This window comes from Hirsutella rhossiliensis, assembly GCF_020360975.1.
Source record: "Hirsutella rhossiliensis strain HR02 chromosome Unknown scaffold00007, whole genome shotgun sequence".
Lineage (NCBI taxonomy): Eukaryota > Fungi > Ascomycota > Sordariomycetes > Hypocreales > Ophiocordycipitaceae > Hirsutella > Hirsutella rhossiliensis.
Genome location: NW_025408673.1, coordinates 1,608,271 through 1,627,494, shown reverse-complemented (window position 1 = coordinate 1,627,494; position 19,224 = coordinate 1,608,271). Strand labels below are relative to the sequence as shown.

At 55.0% G+C, this 19,224-nt stretch overlaps 5 protein-coding genes across 5 annotated transcripts; 2 read left to right on the top strand and 3 right to left on the bottom strand.

Moving 5' to 3' along the window:
• Positions 1-38: 38 nt before the first annotated feature.
• HRG_06891 (uncharacterized protein) lies at positions 39-338 on the bottom strand (the record flags this gene model as incomplete). Its single annotated transcript, XM_044865362.1, has 1 exon — positions 39-338. The coding sequence occupies one exon, from the start codon at positions 336-338 to the stop codon at positions 39-41; it is 300 nt and encodes a 99-aa protein (XP_044719324.1).
• Positions 339-1,571: 1,233 nt separating this feature from the next.
• On the top strand, positions 1,572-2,547 carry HRG_06890 (uncharacterized protein; the record flags this gene model as incomplete). Its single annotated transcript, XM_044865361.1, has 2 exons — positions 1,572-1,764; positions 2,126-2,547. The coding sequence occupies 2 exons, from the start codon at positions 1,572-1,574 to the stop codon at positions 2,545-2,547; spliced, it is 615 nt and encodes a 204-aa protein (XP_044719323.1).
• A 7,119-nt stretch (positions 2,548-9,666) lies between these two features.
• Positions 9,667-10,506, bottom strand: HRG_06889 (uncharacterized protein; the record flags this gene model as incomplete). Its single annotated transcript, XM_044865360.1, has 1 exon — positions 9,667-10,506. The coding sequence occupies one exon, from the start codon at positions 10,504-10,506 to the stop codon at positions 9,667-9,669; it is 840 nt and encodes a 279-aa protein (XP_044719322.1).
• A 648-nt stretch (positions 10,507-11,154) lies between these two features.
• On the top strand, positions 11,155-14,734 carry HRG_06888 (calcineurin-like phosphoesterase domain-containing protein; the record flags this gene model as incomplete). The annotated part of the gene is made up of 8 exons (XM_044865359.1): positions 11,155-11,459; positions 11,508-11,576; positions 11,820-11,998; positions 12,455-12,530; positions 12,824-13,009; positions 13,078-13,794; positions 13,846-14,284; positions 14,333-14,734. 8 exons carry the CDS (start codon positions 11,155-11,157, stop codon positions 14,732-14,734), a joined length of 2,373 nt encoding a protein of 790 aa, XP_044719321.1.
• Positions 14,735-15,325: 591 nt separating this feature from the next.
• On the bottom strand, positions 15,326-18,385 carry HRG_06887 (PQQ-like domain-containing protein; the record flags this gene model as incomplete). Its single annotated transcript, XM_044865358.1, has 2 exons — positions 15,326-15,370; positions 15,503-18,385. 2 exons carry the CDS (start codon positions 18,383-18,385, stop codon positions 15,326-15,328), a joined length of 2,928 nt encoding a protein of 975 aa, XP_044719320.1.
• Positions 18,386-19,224: the final 839 nt, after the last annotated feature.

Sequence of the window (19,224 nt, the reverse complement as noted above, 5' to 3'; positions counted from 1 at the left end):
TATCACGGGTAAAACTCCCTCCTCCTCCCAACACGACTTCACCCATGACGAGCATCATGGGCTTGCTCGCGGAAGTAGTCGTCTAAGACGGCAATTGTCTCCCTTACGTTGGTCGGAACAAAGCGGTATGTGCTCGTTGAGATCCAAGCCGCGGCTTCAATAATGGGCTTCATGTGGTCGATCGAGGTAGGATCAGAGCCCCGCGTCTGGAAGAAATGGACGACGGCCTTTTCAATGAGCTGATCGTATGTCGTCACGGGCAGGATCTGGAACGAGATGTCTTGGAGATATTGCCGGACCATGTCAGCGTATTGCTGCTTGAAGATGTTTGCATCCATTCTGATCTCAAGATAAAGGGCTTTCACGCGGGGCCTTGATTTCGAACCGGGCTGAGCGCGGAGGTTTAGAGGAATGGTGATTGTAGATATGCAGGGGAAGAAGGTGCAGGGGAAGAAGGCTGTGGCCCTACTGATGCAGTTGGACATATTCCCAGTAAGTGGCTCCAAGTTCGAGTCGCGTTGCGATTCATGAAAACTTATAAAGCGCGAGAGTTTCGACAAGGTTCTAATAGCATCTGACTACGCTATGCAGGCACGGTATATACCGACGTGCGTCACCATTAGGGAGGCCTTTCTTCCTTCATTGTAACTTAAAATTCATTCGATTACTTACTTGATCATGCGAAATGCCAGGGTGCGGAAAGGCGCTGCCTCTCTTTGGGGGGAGTATGTATGTCTTAGGCGAGATGGAATATCCGGCCCGAGAGCAGGATACGTGAACGCAATGCGCCAGATGGCTGTGGGCGATGTGAGAATGTCCCTTGCAAATTGCCCCCATTACCTTTTTCCAAATGTCCCAGATAAATGCGGATCTGTTTATATCGTGAGATTTAAATTCGTGTTGAGGTACGTGTCGAGAAGAAGGTCCGAACGAGTTGAGGTCCCTAGGTCTCTCTAGGTAATACAGCTTGAAACCAGGTAAGAAGGGAAGTCTGCAGACTATTGTTTCTTCTTCCTAGACCACTGAGGGGTCCGGAGGATCTCCTATTCGATCGGGATCCTCCAAGGAGTCCGGTATATCTTTACTGGCTCGGGGACCTCAAGAGATTGAACTATCGACCTAATAGCTTGGAAAGCTATTGATCGGGAGATCGAGCTGAATGTGCTGACGTAGATGGCTTACGCGGCCTTCAGTGAGAGGCAAGGAGTGCCCTCTTCCTGATAGAATGTATATTATACCTGAACACGGGATATGAACATAGGGAAGGCACAGAGGGATATAAAAGGGGAGGGCTAGACGGATACAGGGCAACTGGACAGAAAAAAAAACACATGCACATCACCGACTATCAGATCATCTGAGAATCTACCTACGAAAAGTCCCTTTATCCACTTTTATGCCCACTTATGCTCTCTTCTTCGCGAGAGTTATGAGCCCGGGAGAAACAGACCTGTTTCTGTAACTTCCGGTGGCAAAATTGCAACCTTGAGAAAGAACCCCTCTTCCCCGCACGCTTCACACCACCTCGGCTTATCTTCGCCACCTTTTCGGCCCCTCTACGGCAGTTGAAGATGTCGAAGACCTCGGCTATGGCGCCGACGAAGCGGACAATTCTAACTGAACCCCAGGACTGGGACCGTTGGGTCAAGGAGCTCCGAGCACGAGTGGATAAGCTTATCCACAAGCTGATCTTTCAAGATGGCTCTGAAGCTATGGAGCTACCTGAGCGCCCGACTTTGACGACTTTGCACAAGGCGTTCGACAGTTTGTTAATCTAACCAGCGAACAGCAAAGAGCTTACTCGGCGGCACTTCATGAATATGAGGGCAGGCGTAAGGAATACCTTTACGAGACTAAGCTAATCACGGCAGCCAGGACAGCTATTACAGGTCTATTAGCACTGCTAAACTAACCTCCCTTCGAGAAGGGGATACGCTTAGACAGTGGCTGCAGAAGCTAGAAGCATCGACTGCTCCTTCACGCGGCTTTATGACTGACCGAATTAGGAAGCAGTATTCGAGTCACCTTCGTACTAGTACTAAGACTAACATATTAGACTGGCTGACTAAGTGGGAAGAGATTATAGAAGAAGCTGACCTTTACTTCCTAACTGAGGCACTAACAGGCCAGTGGCTACGAGATATAGCTAGCGTCATCCGACCTCTTAGCGATGGATACGCCACTATCTTCTACGAAGACAGCCGAAGAATCGATGAAGAAGCAGCAACTGCTCAATATAGGGTCTATCAAGCTCTTCGACCAGACTCTATCGGAAGCACGCCTACTTTGGCAGCAGTACCACCTTCTTCGACTCACTGGACCTTTCAGCTTGTTGCTAGAAAAATCAGAGAAATTGCAGAGCAACAGCCGCACCAGCAGAAAGGAGGAATCAAGAGAGGTGCCGGCTTTCTAGCTGATAAAGAAACTGATGAAAACGACCCTTCTGAAGAAAGACCGAAAAAGAGAAAAGGAAGAAACCTGACACAACCAAAAACACAGAAAACCGATAAAACCGATAAAACCGATGCCCTGCGTGTGGACGGATAAGTCATGTTCTTTCTGACTGCTGGGCTCTCTTCGAAGATAAACGCCCCTCGTGGTGTGATTCGAATCCTCGAATAGAAGAAAGGGTGCAAAAGGCCCTTGAAAATGACCCAGATTTGAGAAAGAAGGTGGAAAAACCCGTCATGAGAAGGAGGCATAGCAACTACCGAAGAATCGGATAGTCGGAAGAATCGTTGGGCACGCAAACCCTGCCTTTGTCTTTAAGGCTAGCCAAACGACCGCCTCTAACGACTACCCTCTTCGAAAGTCGACTCTGCTAGACTCAGCAGCTTCTTTACATATTTGCAATAACCTATCGAAATTCCGGTCTTTTAGAAAAGCAAGAAACGAATACCTAGTCACAGGGATTCAGAAGTCCGGATCGAAGGTTATGGCAGAGTCAACGTTACGGTCACGGCCTAGACGGGTCATTACGGTCTTTACGGTTAAAAACCGTTGCTTATTGCCGAGATTTTCAGCAAGCCTGGTATCTTTCCAGGCTCTTCGAGACGAAGGAATCTACTGGGATACCTTCACAGAGCCAACACGGCTAGTCTACCGAGACAAGAGACCGATTTGTATTTTATTTCGGAAATATCGCCAGTTTGTTCTCGATTTCCAGCCTATTCAGAAGGAGGATATCGAAGAAGCGGCTTTTCAAGCCTCTAAGCCGAGAAGAAGAGGCTCCCGGGACCCAAGACCGACAGCGTCAGCAGAAGCTAGCCTTTGGCACGCCCGACTAGGTCACCCGGGACCCTAGCTTTACTAAAGCTAGGACTACGAAAAGGAGTGCATATTCGAGGTCCGAAGACCCATGAATGCCAGCACTGCGCTCAAGGGAGGGCAATAAGACAGGTTTCTCGAAGAACCCCTATTCGAGACGAACGTCAAGAGCCCTGCCAAGAGATTTGGATCGACTGGACCGAGCTTACCCTGATTTCGAGGGCTATGTCCGTGTGATGTTTATCACAGACGCATATTCGGGCATGGTTTTCCCCTATTTCCTTAAGACCTATCATTCAAAGCATCACCTAGCCGCACTTCGAGATTTCGTTAGCTGGATGAAGCTTCGTTTTGACTACACGGTGAAAATCGTACGGTCTGACGGAGAGCTATTTGTTACGGCCAGGCACATACGAGCCTTGACGGCTATAAAGATGTATTGGCACTATGAACGAAGACTCAAAGCTAAGGAGCAAGAAAGGAAGACTAGACTACACGACCGAGCGGGCCCTTATATAGACACGAGGTCGCGCGTGGGCACGTGATGCTGCTTGGGCACGTGACACTGGTGAGGTGCTGCGCTGGCGGCTCTACGCTGGCGCCCAGGGTCGTGACACTACCCCCGTCTAAGGCCTTGATATGCGTATCAAGGTAGTCAGTCGTGGCGGCGGCTTCTGGTTTCACGGCTTTCTCTGCTGTGTCGTCATCGTCTCGTTCCTCGCAGCCCTCCTCCGCTGCAGCACATTCGATCCAGTATTGCAGGTTGACGGGCGGCCAGCTGAGCCGTCACTTGGGCCATCGTTGGCGGGTCTTCGATTGAGGCCGACGTCTCCTCTTGCAGCTGGAGAGTCGGGGTCGAGTCTTGGTCTTGGTCTTGGGTCGAGGGGCCTTGATCAGGCACTTGCGATGCCGTACGGACTGACTTCCTTGTCGGGGGTCCGTAGTCGAGTTTCTTCGGCATCACCTAGTCAAGGGCGAGTCGGGGTCGAATCCCACGAAGCGAATCGGTGGGCCAAACCTCCTGATCACACACAGGAGGTCAAGTCGACAGGCGGAGGTTGTTCCTTTCCAGTCTTTAGGAAGAGGAACGGGTCGATGCGCTGCACAGTCCTTAGTGCGTGCGCGGGTCAAGGCCGAGCCGAGCTGCACACGACGAGTCGACAGGTGCCTCCAGTACCTTCGGAGGGCTTGGTCGAGTGTCCTCACGGACAGTCAACCCTCTGATCACATACAGAGGGGTCGGAAGTGATTCGCAACGCAGTCCTTAACGAAGCGAATCGGTCGGGCTCCTGATCACACACAGGAGGGTCGGTCGGTGTTGAGTCGGGGCACAGTCCTTAGTGCAACGGGTCAACGGTCGGTCGGAGTGCACGAGTTTTCAGTCCAGCGCGAAGGACCAGGTTGTGGGTGCCTATTTGTTTATCGCGGGGCACGCGAAGGTTGCCTATATTTGTTTCGCGGGGCACGCGAAGATTGAGCTTTGAGTAGTGTTACGGCCAGGCACATACGAGCCTTGACGGCTATAAAGATGTATTGGCACTATGAACGAAGACTCAAAGCTAAGGAGCAAGAAAGGAAGACTAGACTACACGACCGAGCGGGCCTTATATAGACACGAGGTCGCGCGTGGGCACGTGATGCTGCTTGGGCACGTGACACTGGTGAGGTGCTGCGCTGGCGGCTCTACGCTGGCGCCCAGGGTCGTGACACTATTCACTAATAAGATTAAGAAGTGGCTACGAAAGAGAGGAATTTCAGCAGAAAAATCAGCCTCGAATACACAAGCCCAGAACGGAGGGGCAGAGCGGTCCGGTGGAATTGTTATTGAAAGGGCTCGCAAGATGAGGATTGCAGCAGGCCTTCCTCACGACCTATGGAAAGAGACCGTGGAAGCATCCTGCTATCTACGGAATCGAACCTCGAGCCCCTAGGACTACGAACTCGATTTCGAATTCGTCGGAAGACTGGAAAACACCTCTTGAGCTCTTTACGAAGAAGGATCAACCTCAACAGCATGCCCAGCTCAAGGCGTACGGCTGCAGAGCCTATGCCATGACTTCTAACGCACAGCTAGGCAAGAAAAAGAGGCAGAAGCTTGATCCACGGTCACATATAGGATACCTGGTTGGATATAATTCAACGAATATCTTCCGAATCTGGATTCCACAACGAAGAAAGGTCATTTCGACAAGGGATGTTATTTTCGATGAATTTACCTATTTTGATGGGAAATTCGAGCAGCCGACGCTGCTTCCTAGCATCAATGACCTAATTCAACGCGTTGAGATACCGGAGGACCAGAAAATCAACCAGGAAATCCTTGACGAAGAATCGGAGCTTGAGAGCGTGTTCGACGAAGACTCGGAGGAAGAAGAAGAGGAACAGACCGACCTTACCGATAACGAAGAAGACTATAAGAGGGCTAGGGAGCTTGAAGAAGCTTCTCTTATAACACCTCCACTGACAGAAGAAGATCCTGAGGCAGGATTCTTGGTCTCTCTTCCGGTTGCTACCCCTAAGGGGGTGGGGCGGTTTGACAACTCCTGGAAAGCTTCCTTTTTATCAATCGACGAGTCAAACAGACCTCTTTCTACATCGTCTACCAAGGAATCGTCTGATCAGATGATAGGGTAGATCCGGAACTCAAACCACTGCCGACTTTGGACCGATTTAATGACTTTTATCCTACTCCTATAGAGGACGGGGTACACGGAGCCTTTATTGCTGGACGACTATTCAAGCCAAAACCAAGGACCAAGGTACACAAGAAGGACCTACCAGACCCACCAGAAAACACCAAGCAGCTAGAAAAGCACCCTTTTAAAGAGGAATTTGTTCAAGCTCAAAAGGACCACTTAGCCTCTCACGAGGAGATGGGGTCCTTTATCGAAGTTCCTTGGAAGAAGGCTGCGGGCAAGCAAATTCTATACTGCAAATGGGTCTTTACCTATAAAACGAATAAGCATGGGTTCCTTCTAAAGTGCAAAGCCCGCCTTGTGGTCTGCGGCAACCAGCAGGAAAGGGGGGATCTACCGACTCGAGCAACGACCCTAGCAGGGATGTCTTTCCGGGCACTCATGGCTATTGCAGCAGAATTCGACCTCGAACTTGATCAAATGGATGCAGTAAACGCCTTCGTTAACTGTCCACTCGAGGAGGAGGTAGTCTTTATGAGGATGCCTCCGGGTTTAGCAAACCAGGCAGAATTCTTTTGCTCCGGAAAGCCCTATACGGTCTACGACGATCCCTTTGCTTTGGCAACAGCACCTTACCCGATCCCTAGAGGAATTAGGATTCGAAAAGGTCCCACAAGAACCTTGTGTGATGAAGAAGGGGCAGTCATTGTCTTCTTCTACGTTGACGATATTGTCTGGGCCTATAAGAAAGAAGACCAAGGAATAGCTATGGAGGCTATGCGAGGACTGCAAGAACGATATAAAATGACATTGCTTGGGAGCCCGCTGGTTCCTAGGCATACACATCCTTCGGGACCGGACTAAGAAGACGATTTGGCTGACGCAAGATGCCTATATCGAGAAAATAGCCCACAAGCTATTAGGACCGGACCGACTTTCCTCAAAGCTTCCAGACACACCAATGACAACAGAAGAGCTACTCCCTTCTACTAGCCGAGCAAGCGAACAGGAAATTCATAGGTACCTACAGAAGGTAGGATCTATCCTCTTTGCAGCTATTTCGACGAGACCAGATATCGCCTTTGCGGTCTCTCGGCTAGCTAGACATAACCAGAACCCCAACGAATCACACCAGAAGGCAGCAGACCGGGTTATTCTTTACCTCTATAATACCCGTTCCTTTGGAATTCGCCTAGGAGGATCAACCGACAAGAGAGCCGATATCTTTATTTGCTCTAGTGATTCTTCCTTTGCCGATAATTCTCTTGACAGAAAGAGCTCACAGGGTTATATTATGACCTATTCGGTGGACCTATTGCGTGGAGAGCTTCGAAACAAGCAACAGTCACTACTTCTAGCACCGAAGCCGAATTGCTGGCTATTTCAGAGGCAGCAAAAGAAGCTATTTTTCTTAGCCGGATGCTTAGGGCCCTATACCTTCAAATTCCGGACCCTTTGCAGCTAGAATGTGATAATAGTCAGACGATAAGACTGCTTGCAGAAACGAACGCGAAGCTATCAACGAGACTACGACATGTTGATATCCATCAGCATTGGTTACGCCAAGAGACTCAAGAAGGAAGAATTCAAGTCCGTTGGGTTCCAACGGCACAGATGAAAGCAGACGGCCTAACCAAGGCACTCCCTCGTCAGAAACTACAGAAATTCCAAGAGATTATTGGAATAGTTGACTTAAAAACCAGGCTTCGGCTTGAGACCCGGATGGAAGACCTACGAGACCGGATTCTAGTAGGACGGTTAGGAGAGAGGCCCTTGACCGCATAGGAATATTAGGGGAGGTCTCCTGGCCACGACTACACGGTAACCTCGTTGAGGACCTATAACCCTTTGGCTGTAGCTTTGACCCGTTGGGACGGCTCATAGCTAAGGGGGTGTGTCGAGAAGAAGGTCCGAACGAGTTGAGGTCCCTAGGTCTCTCTAGGTAATACAGCTTGAAACCAGGTAAGAAGGGAAGTCTGCAGACTATTGTTTCTTCTTCCTAGACCACTGAGGGGTCCGGAGGATCTCCTATTCGATCGGGATCCTCCAAGGAGTCCGGTATATCTTTTACTGGCTCGGGGACCTCAAGAGATTGAACTATCGACCTAATAGCTTGGAAAGCTATTGATCGGGGAGATCGAGCTGAATGTGCTGACGTAGATGGCTTACGCGGCCTTCAGTGAGAGGCAAGGAGTGCCCTCTTCCTGATAGAATGTATATTATACCTGAACACGGGATATGAACATAGGGAAGGCACAGAGGATATAAAGGAGGGCTAGACGGATACAGGGCAACTGGACAGAAAAAAAAAACACATGCACATCACCGACTATCAGATCATCTGAGAATCTACCTACGAAAAGTCCCTTTATCCACTTTTATGCCCACTTATGCTCTCTTCTTCGCGAGAGTACGCGACGTCGGGTGCTCGCCTGAGAACATATGCAACGTAGGTGCGACTTGTACGACCGAAGCTGCATAAGCCATCCTATCTAGCATTCGTCTGCACCCTTGCTATTCGTGGAGTCCTTTCCAACCTCGGAAGAAGGAAAGGCCAATCATATCAAATGTGACTCTGAAGTGGCGGCATAGGAGACTGGAGGTGGACGAGACAGAGACTCGGGGCTAATTGGTCCAAGGTCGCATGACTTGACAGCCTGGGCTGTCAGTTGTCAGTGACCCGAAGGAAGGAAATGAGAATCACAGAACGCCGTAACGAGGAGTGGCGTGGCAACATGCTGTGCTAAGGCTGGGTCCGGCGCGCCGGAGGGACTCCGGTGCAGTGGGGCCGGTAGCGCGGCGCGGCCCGGTGGGGAGCCGCACGCCCTGTGGGCCGGTGTCCGGGCAACGGCTTTGTTGGTCCGGGGCATCGGAGTTATATGGTGTCGGCACTTGATAAAGACGCTAGCACAGCCCTAAAGGCACTTTACCCTCTAGAGTTTCTCATAACGTAGTCTTATACGAGACGAGCCACATTATAGCCGGACAAGGGTAATGCCTGTATTTACGAGTCCGGTTCATAGCCTAAAAACCACTAACACGATGTCCAAACAAGCGGCCTCCTTTGTACTCGCGCACCGATTCCTCGCCTCGATCGGTTAGTCACTCTGAGAGACTCATCCCCACATGGCGGCTTGTTGACGATGCCTCCCGGCATCGACTGGAAGAACGTAAATAATGACGGCTTCCCAGACAAATTGATTCTTCGCCTAACCAGATTGTCCGAGACTGACATTCCGACTTCAGCGAGACTCCCGACAGCGTGTTCCCGCGGCGGCGAGATTCTCATTTTAGGCCCATCACCAACCACACCGGAGGCTGGGGACCTTGTGGAGGCGGGCATCGGCGGTGCCCAAGGTGGGCTCGGTATACTCGGCGCTGATGTACTGATGGGCGGGAAGCTTTTGCTGCACCGAGAGATGGCAGGTAATAATGGAGACGTTCGCTCTTGAGTGACAACTCGAGTGCGAATACCAGCACATGTTGTAAAAGAAAGCTCATTATATAACAGGTCCTAAATATCAGCTCTGGCGTATTTTGTTCAAGGCCTGCCGAGAACTGCAGGTGCCACGTAGAAAGGAAATCAAAGGAATCGTGCATTCTCGAGGTCTGTCTCCAACAATGCGACAACCTTTGAATAAACCTCTTGCCGAAAGTCCTCCTCCGCCAAATCATGAGTTTGCGTCGAAAAGTCACCATAGATACACCGCTGCACCGCACTGCCATAGTTCCAGCTCCTTTGCCTCACCTTAAACAGCAATCTTTATGCCGTCACGAAATTCTGCAACAGACTTGGCGCCTCCGCTGAGAAGGCCTCGTCTTCTTCGTGCATCGAATTCAGTGTTTTCCCAAGCATGAGCTCGATGAGCAGGATCCCGAGAGACAGCAGGGTGGCATTGCATTGGCGACCGAGCCGGGACGAGTCGCCGCACCGTGCCCGGCGGCCGCAATCAAGGAACTCTTTGACGACAAAGGCGCTGCTGTAAGGAGGGTACGTGTCCCCGACGAAGAAGAAAATGTCCCAGCTGCTAACGATGTCCGGAAGCCAGGGTGTCTGGTGGAGTTGAAGAACGCTCGACGAGATTATGACTGACAGTTGCAGCTTATCTCGAAGAGTCAACCGTGGATACTGGGAGGGCTGCTCCAGGATCTGCCCGAGCGATACAAAGGACCCATCGTCGAGGCCTACACTCGCCATCATACACACGTCAAAGCTCCTCGGTGGGTGTTGTTGCTGGTCTATGATGGCGCGCGGGAAGCTCGAATCCCATGCCTGCGCTCTGAATTTTCTCTGGCAGAAGCTCCCGCAGCAGCCGACGCGATATTCCGGTTTTATGGCCAGGCTCGGCATGCAACTTTGTTCTGACGACGGCGTCTCGTCGAGCGCCCGCTTGGATGGTCTATGTTTCGCGATCTGGGAAGGACAAACTGTGACATGCAGAGAGCCTCGTAAGGATTTAAACGAAACTGCATTGATGTCAACGGTCAACACAATCCCAAACTCGAAGCGACGTATAATGGTCTCGACGTCGTCGCCGTAAGCAATGCCGACTGACTGCGTCTCCAACTTCAGGTGGACGTCGCGGGTACAGGTGCAGGGCATGTTAGCGCGAAGGGCGCTGTATGCGCTACTGGAGACGTCTCGGAATAGTGTCATGAGATGTTGGCGCTTGTCTCGGTGCCTTCAATCGTCTTTTGGGGTCTATTCCGGTGTCAGGCGACGACACGTCGCAACTGTCGCTGGTGCCCAGGCTGGCAGATGAGCTCACACAGTTCAAATTATGGTCGGGCAACGTGGGTGCGCGCCGGACCGGGACTGGCTCCTTGGAAGACCGGCTCCGGGAGGCATCGCATATCCGGCAACAGGTATCGAAGCTTCTCCAGGACCTTGCTGGATCCCTTGAGGATGCAGTGGCCATCGTGTCCGGCGAGAAGACGCCTTAGGAGTTAGGACCAGCTTCCGGAAGACCAAGAATCGATCAGCGGCTTCGAGGGTAAGCCAGACTCGGATTCAGAACTAGCACAGATCGCAACGGACGTTGCTGAAGTCGTCGACTGCCTCGGCCGACTCAGTGTCGCCATTACGAACCCGACACCTTATGACCGAATTATTGCCTCCGGAATAATAGACGCATCAATGTATGAGCCGTTTGACGTACGACACGTATAGGATAAATTCCCTCGCTTGAGCGGGGACCTTGCGGACCGTCTGGGCAAGGCCAACTCACGGCGGCGGCATTACTTCAACTGCATGGAGGCCCATCGCGCCAAGCTTGCCGGCGATCTCGAGCCCAAAGCAGCCCCCGATACGAGGACGGGAGCCGTGGTTGAGAGAGCAATTACGTCTTCGATACCCGGTAGTCTCGTGAAGCAGCATGCCGCTTCGTTGAAAGCCGTCAACTCGGACGGTAGTAGCACCCGGACCTCTTGCGCCAGGTCCGTGGCCGGTGCCGAGAAGCTCCGGGTGCCTGACTTGCCTGAAGAGGCATGCAAGGGCCCTTTTGAGTGTCCGCTCTGCTTCGTGACGATTGAGGCGAGTACGACGGCTTCGTGGGTGTAAGTAGTGGTTGTCTGAATGCCCGCGACGTGGCTGACATGTGCAAGGAAACATGTTTACGGTGGCCTGCGGCCATACGTCTGCCTCTCTGCCGACTGTGCGGGCCCGGATCGAGAGTACGCAAGACGGCGTGAGTGGATGAAGCACACGCTGGAAAACCATTGGAAGGAATACTGGTGCCCGCTTAAGTGCGACACTGCCTTTGCCTCTGCGCAAAAATGCGAGGAGCATATGACGGAATGTCATACGGCGGTGCCGCCCGACCAACGGAAGGCCTTGATAAGTCTGAACCAGCGGCCTCTCAGATTCGAAGCCGGAGTCCATAAGTGTCCCATGTGCCAGGAGATGCTCACCTCCAGCAAGCAGTATTGGTGGCACGTTGGCCGTCACCAGCGAGAGCTCTCCCTGTTCGCCCTGCCCTCGATAGAGCGCAAGGAAGACAAGTCGAAGATGAGCAGCGACACGCCGACCACGGGACCAGCTTATTACGCACGGCCCTATGCTCTGGGCACTCCGCCGCGAGGCACGAGCCAAGGTGGTTTTTGCTCATCATCAAGTCACGTATGGTTATGTGTAGGTGTCACTCCGCTCACGGGGAGTTTTGTGAAATAACAGTTTACCCAGTGTCACTGCAGCCAGGGTCCGTTTCTTGTTACTACGACATGGTCTTGCGAAGGTTGTGGCAGCTGGCGTTGTCCTAACTGCCAGTACATGCAAGCCGCGCACTGAGAGCTGTAGTTATCAGCAAGTATCGTCTAATTAGTGAGAGGGTACTTTCAGTCATGGCATCTATCTCTCTAGTCTCTAAGTTACCTAATAATTAAGTGGTTGTTCCGCTTTTTCAAGTCTACTTGGCACTGCCACCAATCTTGGGTCTCGGATTCCACGGCCATGGCTCTCCTATTAAAAGTTCTAATATACGAAGCCCCCCTTCGTAGATAGCTGTTTACTGGCAGCAGTCAACCCTGGAGCGCTAAAACTGAGCCTTCTGTAGCGCCGTTTACAGTGGCGTTTGCCATTTGCAGGCAGCATCTCGGGGCGCTCTGCTCCGATCAGCACGTGCTATGCCGGTACCTCTTGCAGGGATACCCCGCGCCCAGTACCGTTTCGGTGATGAGCGGGCGGGTGGGTACTTGAGACGCAGGTACCCACTCATTACGCAGCTCCGAGCTCCATCTGCACCATCTCACGTCAACCTCCCAACTTCTTCACCTTTCCCTCTCCCTTTCACTCCCTCTCCATTCCAGTCTTCTGCCCGGGAGCTGCTTCGACGCCACCACCTCCTGTCCTGCCATCCAACAACAGACAGCTCCATGACTCGAAACGCGTCCCGCCGCTGATTTCATCCCGTCTCCCTGTCCAGCGCCGCCGCCATGGCTCCAAGCTCTGCCGTCTTCGGCGCTCTCCTCGCCCTCGCCCGCGTCGTGCGCGCTTCCCAGCCCGGAGCTGTCGAGCCCGTCGCCGCCCCGATGCGAGACCTATCTTGGGGCCAGCTTAATTTTCTGCACACGACAGATACCCACGGATGGCTCGGCGGCCATCTTCAAGAGTCAGCTGAGCCTCTCAATGCCCTCTCTAGAACCTCTCGAGTGCTAACCTCACGAGCCTGCCTGTCAGACCGCAGTACTCGGCCGACTGGGGTGACTACGTCTCCTTCTCCCACCACATGCGTAAGCGAGCCGACAACGCCGGCGCAGACCTCCTCGTCATCGACACGGGCGATCGCATCGAGGGCAACGGCCTTTACGACGCCTCGGTCCCAAAGGGCCGTTTCCAGTACGACATCTTTGCCCAGCAAAACATCGACGTCCTCACCATAGGCAACCATGAGCTCTACAAGGCCTACTCGGCCGCCTGCGAGCATAACACGACCCTCCCTCACTTCAAGGACGCCTACATTGCCTCCAACGTCAACTACACGGACCCCGACACCGGCAAGTCCGAGGCCCTCGCCCAGCGCTACCGCAAATTCAAGACCAAGAACCTCGGCCTCAACGTCGTTGCCTTTGGCTTCCTCTTCGACTTTACCGGCAACGCCAACAACACCATCGTACAGCCCGTCGAGGAAACCATCAAGGAGCTTTGGTTCCAGCGCGCCATGCGCGAGAAGCCCGACCTCTTCCTCGTAATCGGCCACGTCGGCCTCCGCATGCCCGAGTTTCGCGCCATCTTCACCGCCCTGCGCAAGCAAAATTGGCACATACCCATTGTTTTCTTTGGCGGCCACGCCCACGTCCGCGACGCCCTCAGCTACGATTCCCAATCCTTTGCCATGGCTTCCGGCCGCTACCTCGAGACCATTGGCTGGATGTCGATTGACGGCATCAAGCCAAAGTCGGCCAGCCAAGAAAACGGCCCGTCGGCCGCTGCCTCGCTCACCTTTAGCCGGAAATACATGGACAATAACCTCCTCGGCATGTACTACCATACGGGCCTCAACAAGTCCACCTTTCCCACCAAGCAAGGCAAGCACGTCAGCAACATGATCGCCAAGGCCCGCAATCAAATGCGACTCGACGACCGCCACGGCTGCGCGCCCCGGGACCTCTGGATGAACCGCGCCGAGTACCCGAGCAACGCGAGCATCTACTCCTGGCTCCAGAACGAGGTCCTCCCCGACGTTATCGTCAACGTGACGCGCCGGGAAAAGGCGCGGCTCGCCATCCTTAACACTGGCGGTGTCCGCTTCGACATCTTCAAGGGCCCCTTTACGCGAGACAACACCTTCACCGTCAGCCCCTTTGCAAATTCGTTCAAATTTGTCCCCGACGTGCCCTACAGTGTCGCGCAAAAGGTTCTGGGCATCCTCAACAGCGCCGACAAGGTGCTGGGAGGAGGCATCGCCGACACGCGGCTCCTGACCATTCCGCAGCAAATGTTTGCCCCGTCTCCCGCCACCGTCGACGAGCCGAGTCTCGAGCTGCGCAGCGTCCCGGAGCCCCGGCCAATGTCCCGTCAAGGCTCGGCCCCGGACCTCATTGCCGGGTACACAACCAAGGACGACATTGGCGACGACGGCGACGACACGGTCCACGAGCCCTTGACGTTCCACCACGTGCCCAACTGCATCCAGTCCGAGATCGCCTTCCCCAAGAGCGGCGATCCCGACACGGTGGACCTTGTCTTTGTCGACTTCATCCAGCCCTGGATCGTACCGGCGCTCAAGTTTAGCGGCGGCGACTTTGGCGACGGCGACGTGCAGGTGTATATGGAGGAGACGCTGACGCACAAGCTGGGCGAGTGGATCGAGGGCAACTGGAAGGGTGATTGCTGAAGAGGGCAATGTCTCGTCGAGAAGCGGCAAATGCATTCTTTTGTTCACTGAGATGCAAAGTGTGAGAGGGAGGATACCTGGGCGCTGTCATTGGGTCCTGTCTGGTTTTTTGATATTATGCTCGCTCTTTCCCTTGGGTTTCTTGCCAGTTCCATCACGGGTGACTGGGATTTGGCGTATTCTTCGACAGGAGGCCGACTGTGTCGCGAGTGGCCGAGGCTCATTCGGCGATATATAAACTTACATCATGCGCATTTACATTGAACACTACGAATACACTGGACTATATGGCAACTTTGCTCGCTCGCAGCCCGAAAAAGGCAAGACGGACACCGGCTCCTTCGGTGGGAGAAGAGGGGCCGCTCTCAAACGGGGGATTCCAGAGCGGAGATGAATCGTGGGGCGTGGGTGCTTGCTCACCATAGCCCGAGGCCTCGTCAAAAGGATAAACATGCACACTCGCACTCGCAATTACACTTCGCTGCACCAACGAATGAGTCATGCGGGCGCCGAAGAAAGAAAAGCCCTATTCAGCCCCTGACCAGTTCCCATCTAATTCCCCACGTGTTCCTCGTACATACACGGATCCTCTCACAGAAACGCCTGCCACCTCCGGTCAATCTGCTTCCTCCGGACCTGCGGCATCGACGTTAGCGCCCGAGCTGCGTTACTTGGATGTTGCGCGTGTGACCCGGCTGACGGGACATTGGTTCACGCGGGACATAGATGGGGTTGAGACGAAACAGAAAGGGGATCAGCATCACTCACCATTGGAGCCAGAAACATGACGCCGCCAGACAGGGCCAGCACCGTCGCCACGAGCGTCACCTTGTTGAAGCCCCTGCCCAGGATGTCAAAGACGCCGCTGGGAGCCACGCGCGCCACGTACACGTCGACACCGTATGCCGCCAGCAGGCTCGTGCTCTCGACGACGGCCGCCGCCGTCACGAGGCCGCGGATGCCCGCCACGTCGCGCTCGTGCGAGAGGACGGTGCGCGGGTCGATCTCAAAGGCCGGGGCGTACCGCATTAGCGCCTCGGCCTCCATCTCCGCCGCCGTGGGGTCCCGCCCGACCGGCCGCCGCGGGTCCAGTACGTGCCGCGACAGGCCCAGGATGCCGTGGGCGTGCGGCAGGTAGGCGACGAGCTCCCGCGTGCTGATGCCCTGGCGCGTCTGGGTAACGGCCAGGTGCGTCAGCGGCTGCGAGACGACGTATGCCTGCGAGAGGGCCCAGGGGAGCGGCAGGCCCCCCACGGGGTTGTCGACGGGGTCGAGCGACGAGAAGTTGGCCGCGTCGCCCAGCGGCCCGCGGCTGTTGGGCTCCGGGGACTCGTAGAGGTCCGTGACCACCACCTGGTAGCCCTTGAGGGAGCGCTCCGTATCATCGTCGAGCATGTAGTCCCCAAAAAAGGAGCAGGCATACCAGTTCTCGGCCATGGTGCACGAAATCGATTTGCGCGAGTCCACGCCCTTGTACAGCTGAGACGTGAGAACCTGGCCCGAGGCGGTATCGACCAGCTGGACGGACAGGGCGTTGGCCGACCCGTTGGTGGCAGCAACGACGATGCTGTTGGTGTTGAGATACTTGTACAGGACGCGTCTGTCACCCAGGACGCGGCCGATCGAGGCAACGGGGTCATGCGCAGGAGGTGTCACGATTTGTTCAATCTCGAGCCCCGGACGCATCTGAAGCTGCCACATCTCCTGCTTGGTCACCTTGCCGCCTTCCGCGCTGAATCTGATGCCCTTGAGTGTCTCGCCTTCGCCGCGGACGACAACGGTCTGTTCCGAGTCCCAATCGGCGGGAAGATCTCGCGTCGGCAGATCATCGTTTCCAATGGGAAGCAGACCCGTGCCTGACCCGCCCTCAACGACGGCAGTGCAGGACACGCCGGGCTTCTCGCCTTCTGCAAGGAGCACCTCGCGAGCCACGCCGGAGCTTGCGTTGAAGGCGGCATACTCGCCCCCAGCGCCGTACATGGCAACGATTCCGTGTTCGTCGTCTGAAACGAGACCCTTGACGATGAGGGGCGTGTCTGTGTCACGAGGGAACCAGCTGTGCGTCCAGAGTACCTGGCCGTGATTTCCGGAATCCAGGCCGTAGAAGCGCCCTCGGCGAGTCACGACGACGAGAATCTTGTTGAAGCCAAACGTGTCTCGGCGCAGGCCTTCCTTGTGGCCCACGAGGTCTCCGCCCGCTATGCTGTTCACGACACGCTCTGGGATGCTAGCCAGGTAGCGGGGCAGGTATTTCAAGTCGTCGATGTGGCGGGTTACGCGATGAATGTAGGCAGCCAGCGGGTTGGTGTGCGCCTCCTGGGCGAGAACCTTGGCGAGGTCCTCACCCTCGGGTATCTCGGCCCAGACGGCGGCCACGGCGCCAGATAGGCCCTCGTGCCGAGTCCAGTCCTTTTCGCCGTTGCGCAGCAGCGCCCAATCACCCGAGTTGGTGACGACGGCGGAGCGAACCGCAAACTCCTGTCCACCGGGTTTCTTGATGACCTCTGCCGCGGCATGGACGGGGCTGATGTCGACGGCTCGGTTGTTTGGCCAGCGAGCGAGAATGCCATGCGACTCAGAAGATACAATGAGCGTCTCGTCGCTGCTGATCTGAGCGAAGTAGACATTGGCCCCTTCGGAGCTGGTGCAAAAGGCGCCATGGCCTCGAAAGGCCGGCAGCTCGTACGCCAATTTGATCTGGCGTGTCTTGAGGTCCGTGTGGAACACCATGGCCTTGTTTGTCTTTTCCCCTTTTGAACGAGTGTGTACCAGAAAGTGCGTCTGCGACTGGGTCAAGTGAGGCGCGTGGATCTGCACCGAGGCGGTGTCGGGCGGGAGATTGAAGTCTTGCTTGGACTTGCTCCCCAAGACGTTGACGTTGAGCTTGGCCGAGCCCTGGTTGGTCCACGCGACGATGGGCGCGGCCGAGTTGGAGCCGACAAACATGACGTCGCCGGGCCCGTGAATGTCGCCTTTGGCACCGACGACGACGTGGTTGACGCGCGTGCCCGTTGCCGTCTCGAGGGAGGTGACTTTGAGGCTGTAGGACGAGGGCGAGCCGTGGAGACTGACGACGTAGACGTTGGCAATATTGTTTGATACCTGGAGAGGCAGATCATTGCTGTGTTCGCGAAACTCCCAGACGACGGTGCCGAGGGCGCCATGCAGACGTCGCAGAACGGTGACGCCATCCTCGTCAAAGAGGGCGAGGACGTCTTTCCTCGAAGCCTCGGTCAGCTCGAGTATCTCAAGATCCTTGACCTCGCCCTTGAAGTCCACGCGCCAGAGGTTCCTGCCCGTCAGCGCGCTCCAGGCCTGGACGCTCGAGCCGTAGGCGGCGGCGACCCAATTCTCGCCTTCCGGGGCCCGCAGGAAGCCCCCGCTGGTGGGGGAGGCATCGTCAGCGATCTGGTGTCGCCACACCAAGTCTCCGTTGCTCGGGTTGACGGCGCCGAGGATGCCGATGTCGCTGAGGGTGTAGAGGAGGCTCGCCTTGTCCTCCTTTCGCGGGCGGTGGAAGAAGGTGGTCTCGACCTGGGGGAGGCCGACGAGGGAGTAGTGGAAGTCGATGTCGCCCACCTCGTCCTTGAAGACGGCGGCGGCGAGCGCCGACAGGCCGAGGAGCAGGCCCGATTGCAGCGTGCGTCGCATGTCTGTTCCGTGGGGCTGTTGCTGCTGCTGCTGCTACTGCTGCCGCTGCTACGATTCCATCTGGGGAGCTCGTGGTCGCGAGCTATGCTCTGAGGTGGGCCCGCTGGCGGCGGCGCTTAGTCATCGGGTCAAAGCCAGAGCACGTGCATGTTGCGCGCGTGGTCTAGGGTAGACTCGATGAACGAGGATGCTGGAGTCGAAATGGGATGAAATCACAAGGTCAATCATTAAGCGAGTGCGACAAAGGATGCGTCTAGAGGCGAGTGCAGAAGAGCCTTGTTGCACACGGGTCGTCGTCTCCCCGGGCAAATGACTGCGAGACAGATCTGGCCCATGTTTGCCACCGACCCAAGACCCGCAGCCGTCACATCTCCTTGTCGCATTGCTCTGATCGGGATCCGCAACTCGCATGCTGCAGGCACGCACGCCAGCACTATGTAGGGCTCTGATAAGTTCAATAAGTTCAATACAGACATGCTTCTTCTTCCCGCGCACGCACCGCCCATTTGCTACTAATTGATGCAAGTGCCAAATGCCGCCACAAGGGCCGGAGGTTGCAGCCCAGGTCACGTCGGCCGCGCCTCAAAGCCGACCCCCCCCTCCCCAATGAGGTTTGGTCATGATGCCTTCTACCTGCGTGTCGGGTCCGACCCGGTGACCGCATGCTCCTCGACGGCGTCTCTTTCTCCTTCACCAAAGTCAGATGGTCTCGGCAATCAAAGCGTCAAAAGCCCATCCTGCCCAGCCTTGCCGACAGTGACGGTCCCATCTTGACCTCGAGTCCTGTCCATGTCCATCTTCGCCATGTATTAGAATCTTAGAATCATAAGTGCCGAGCC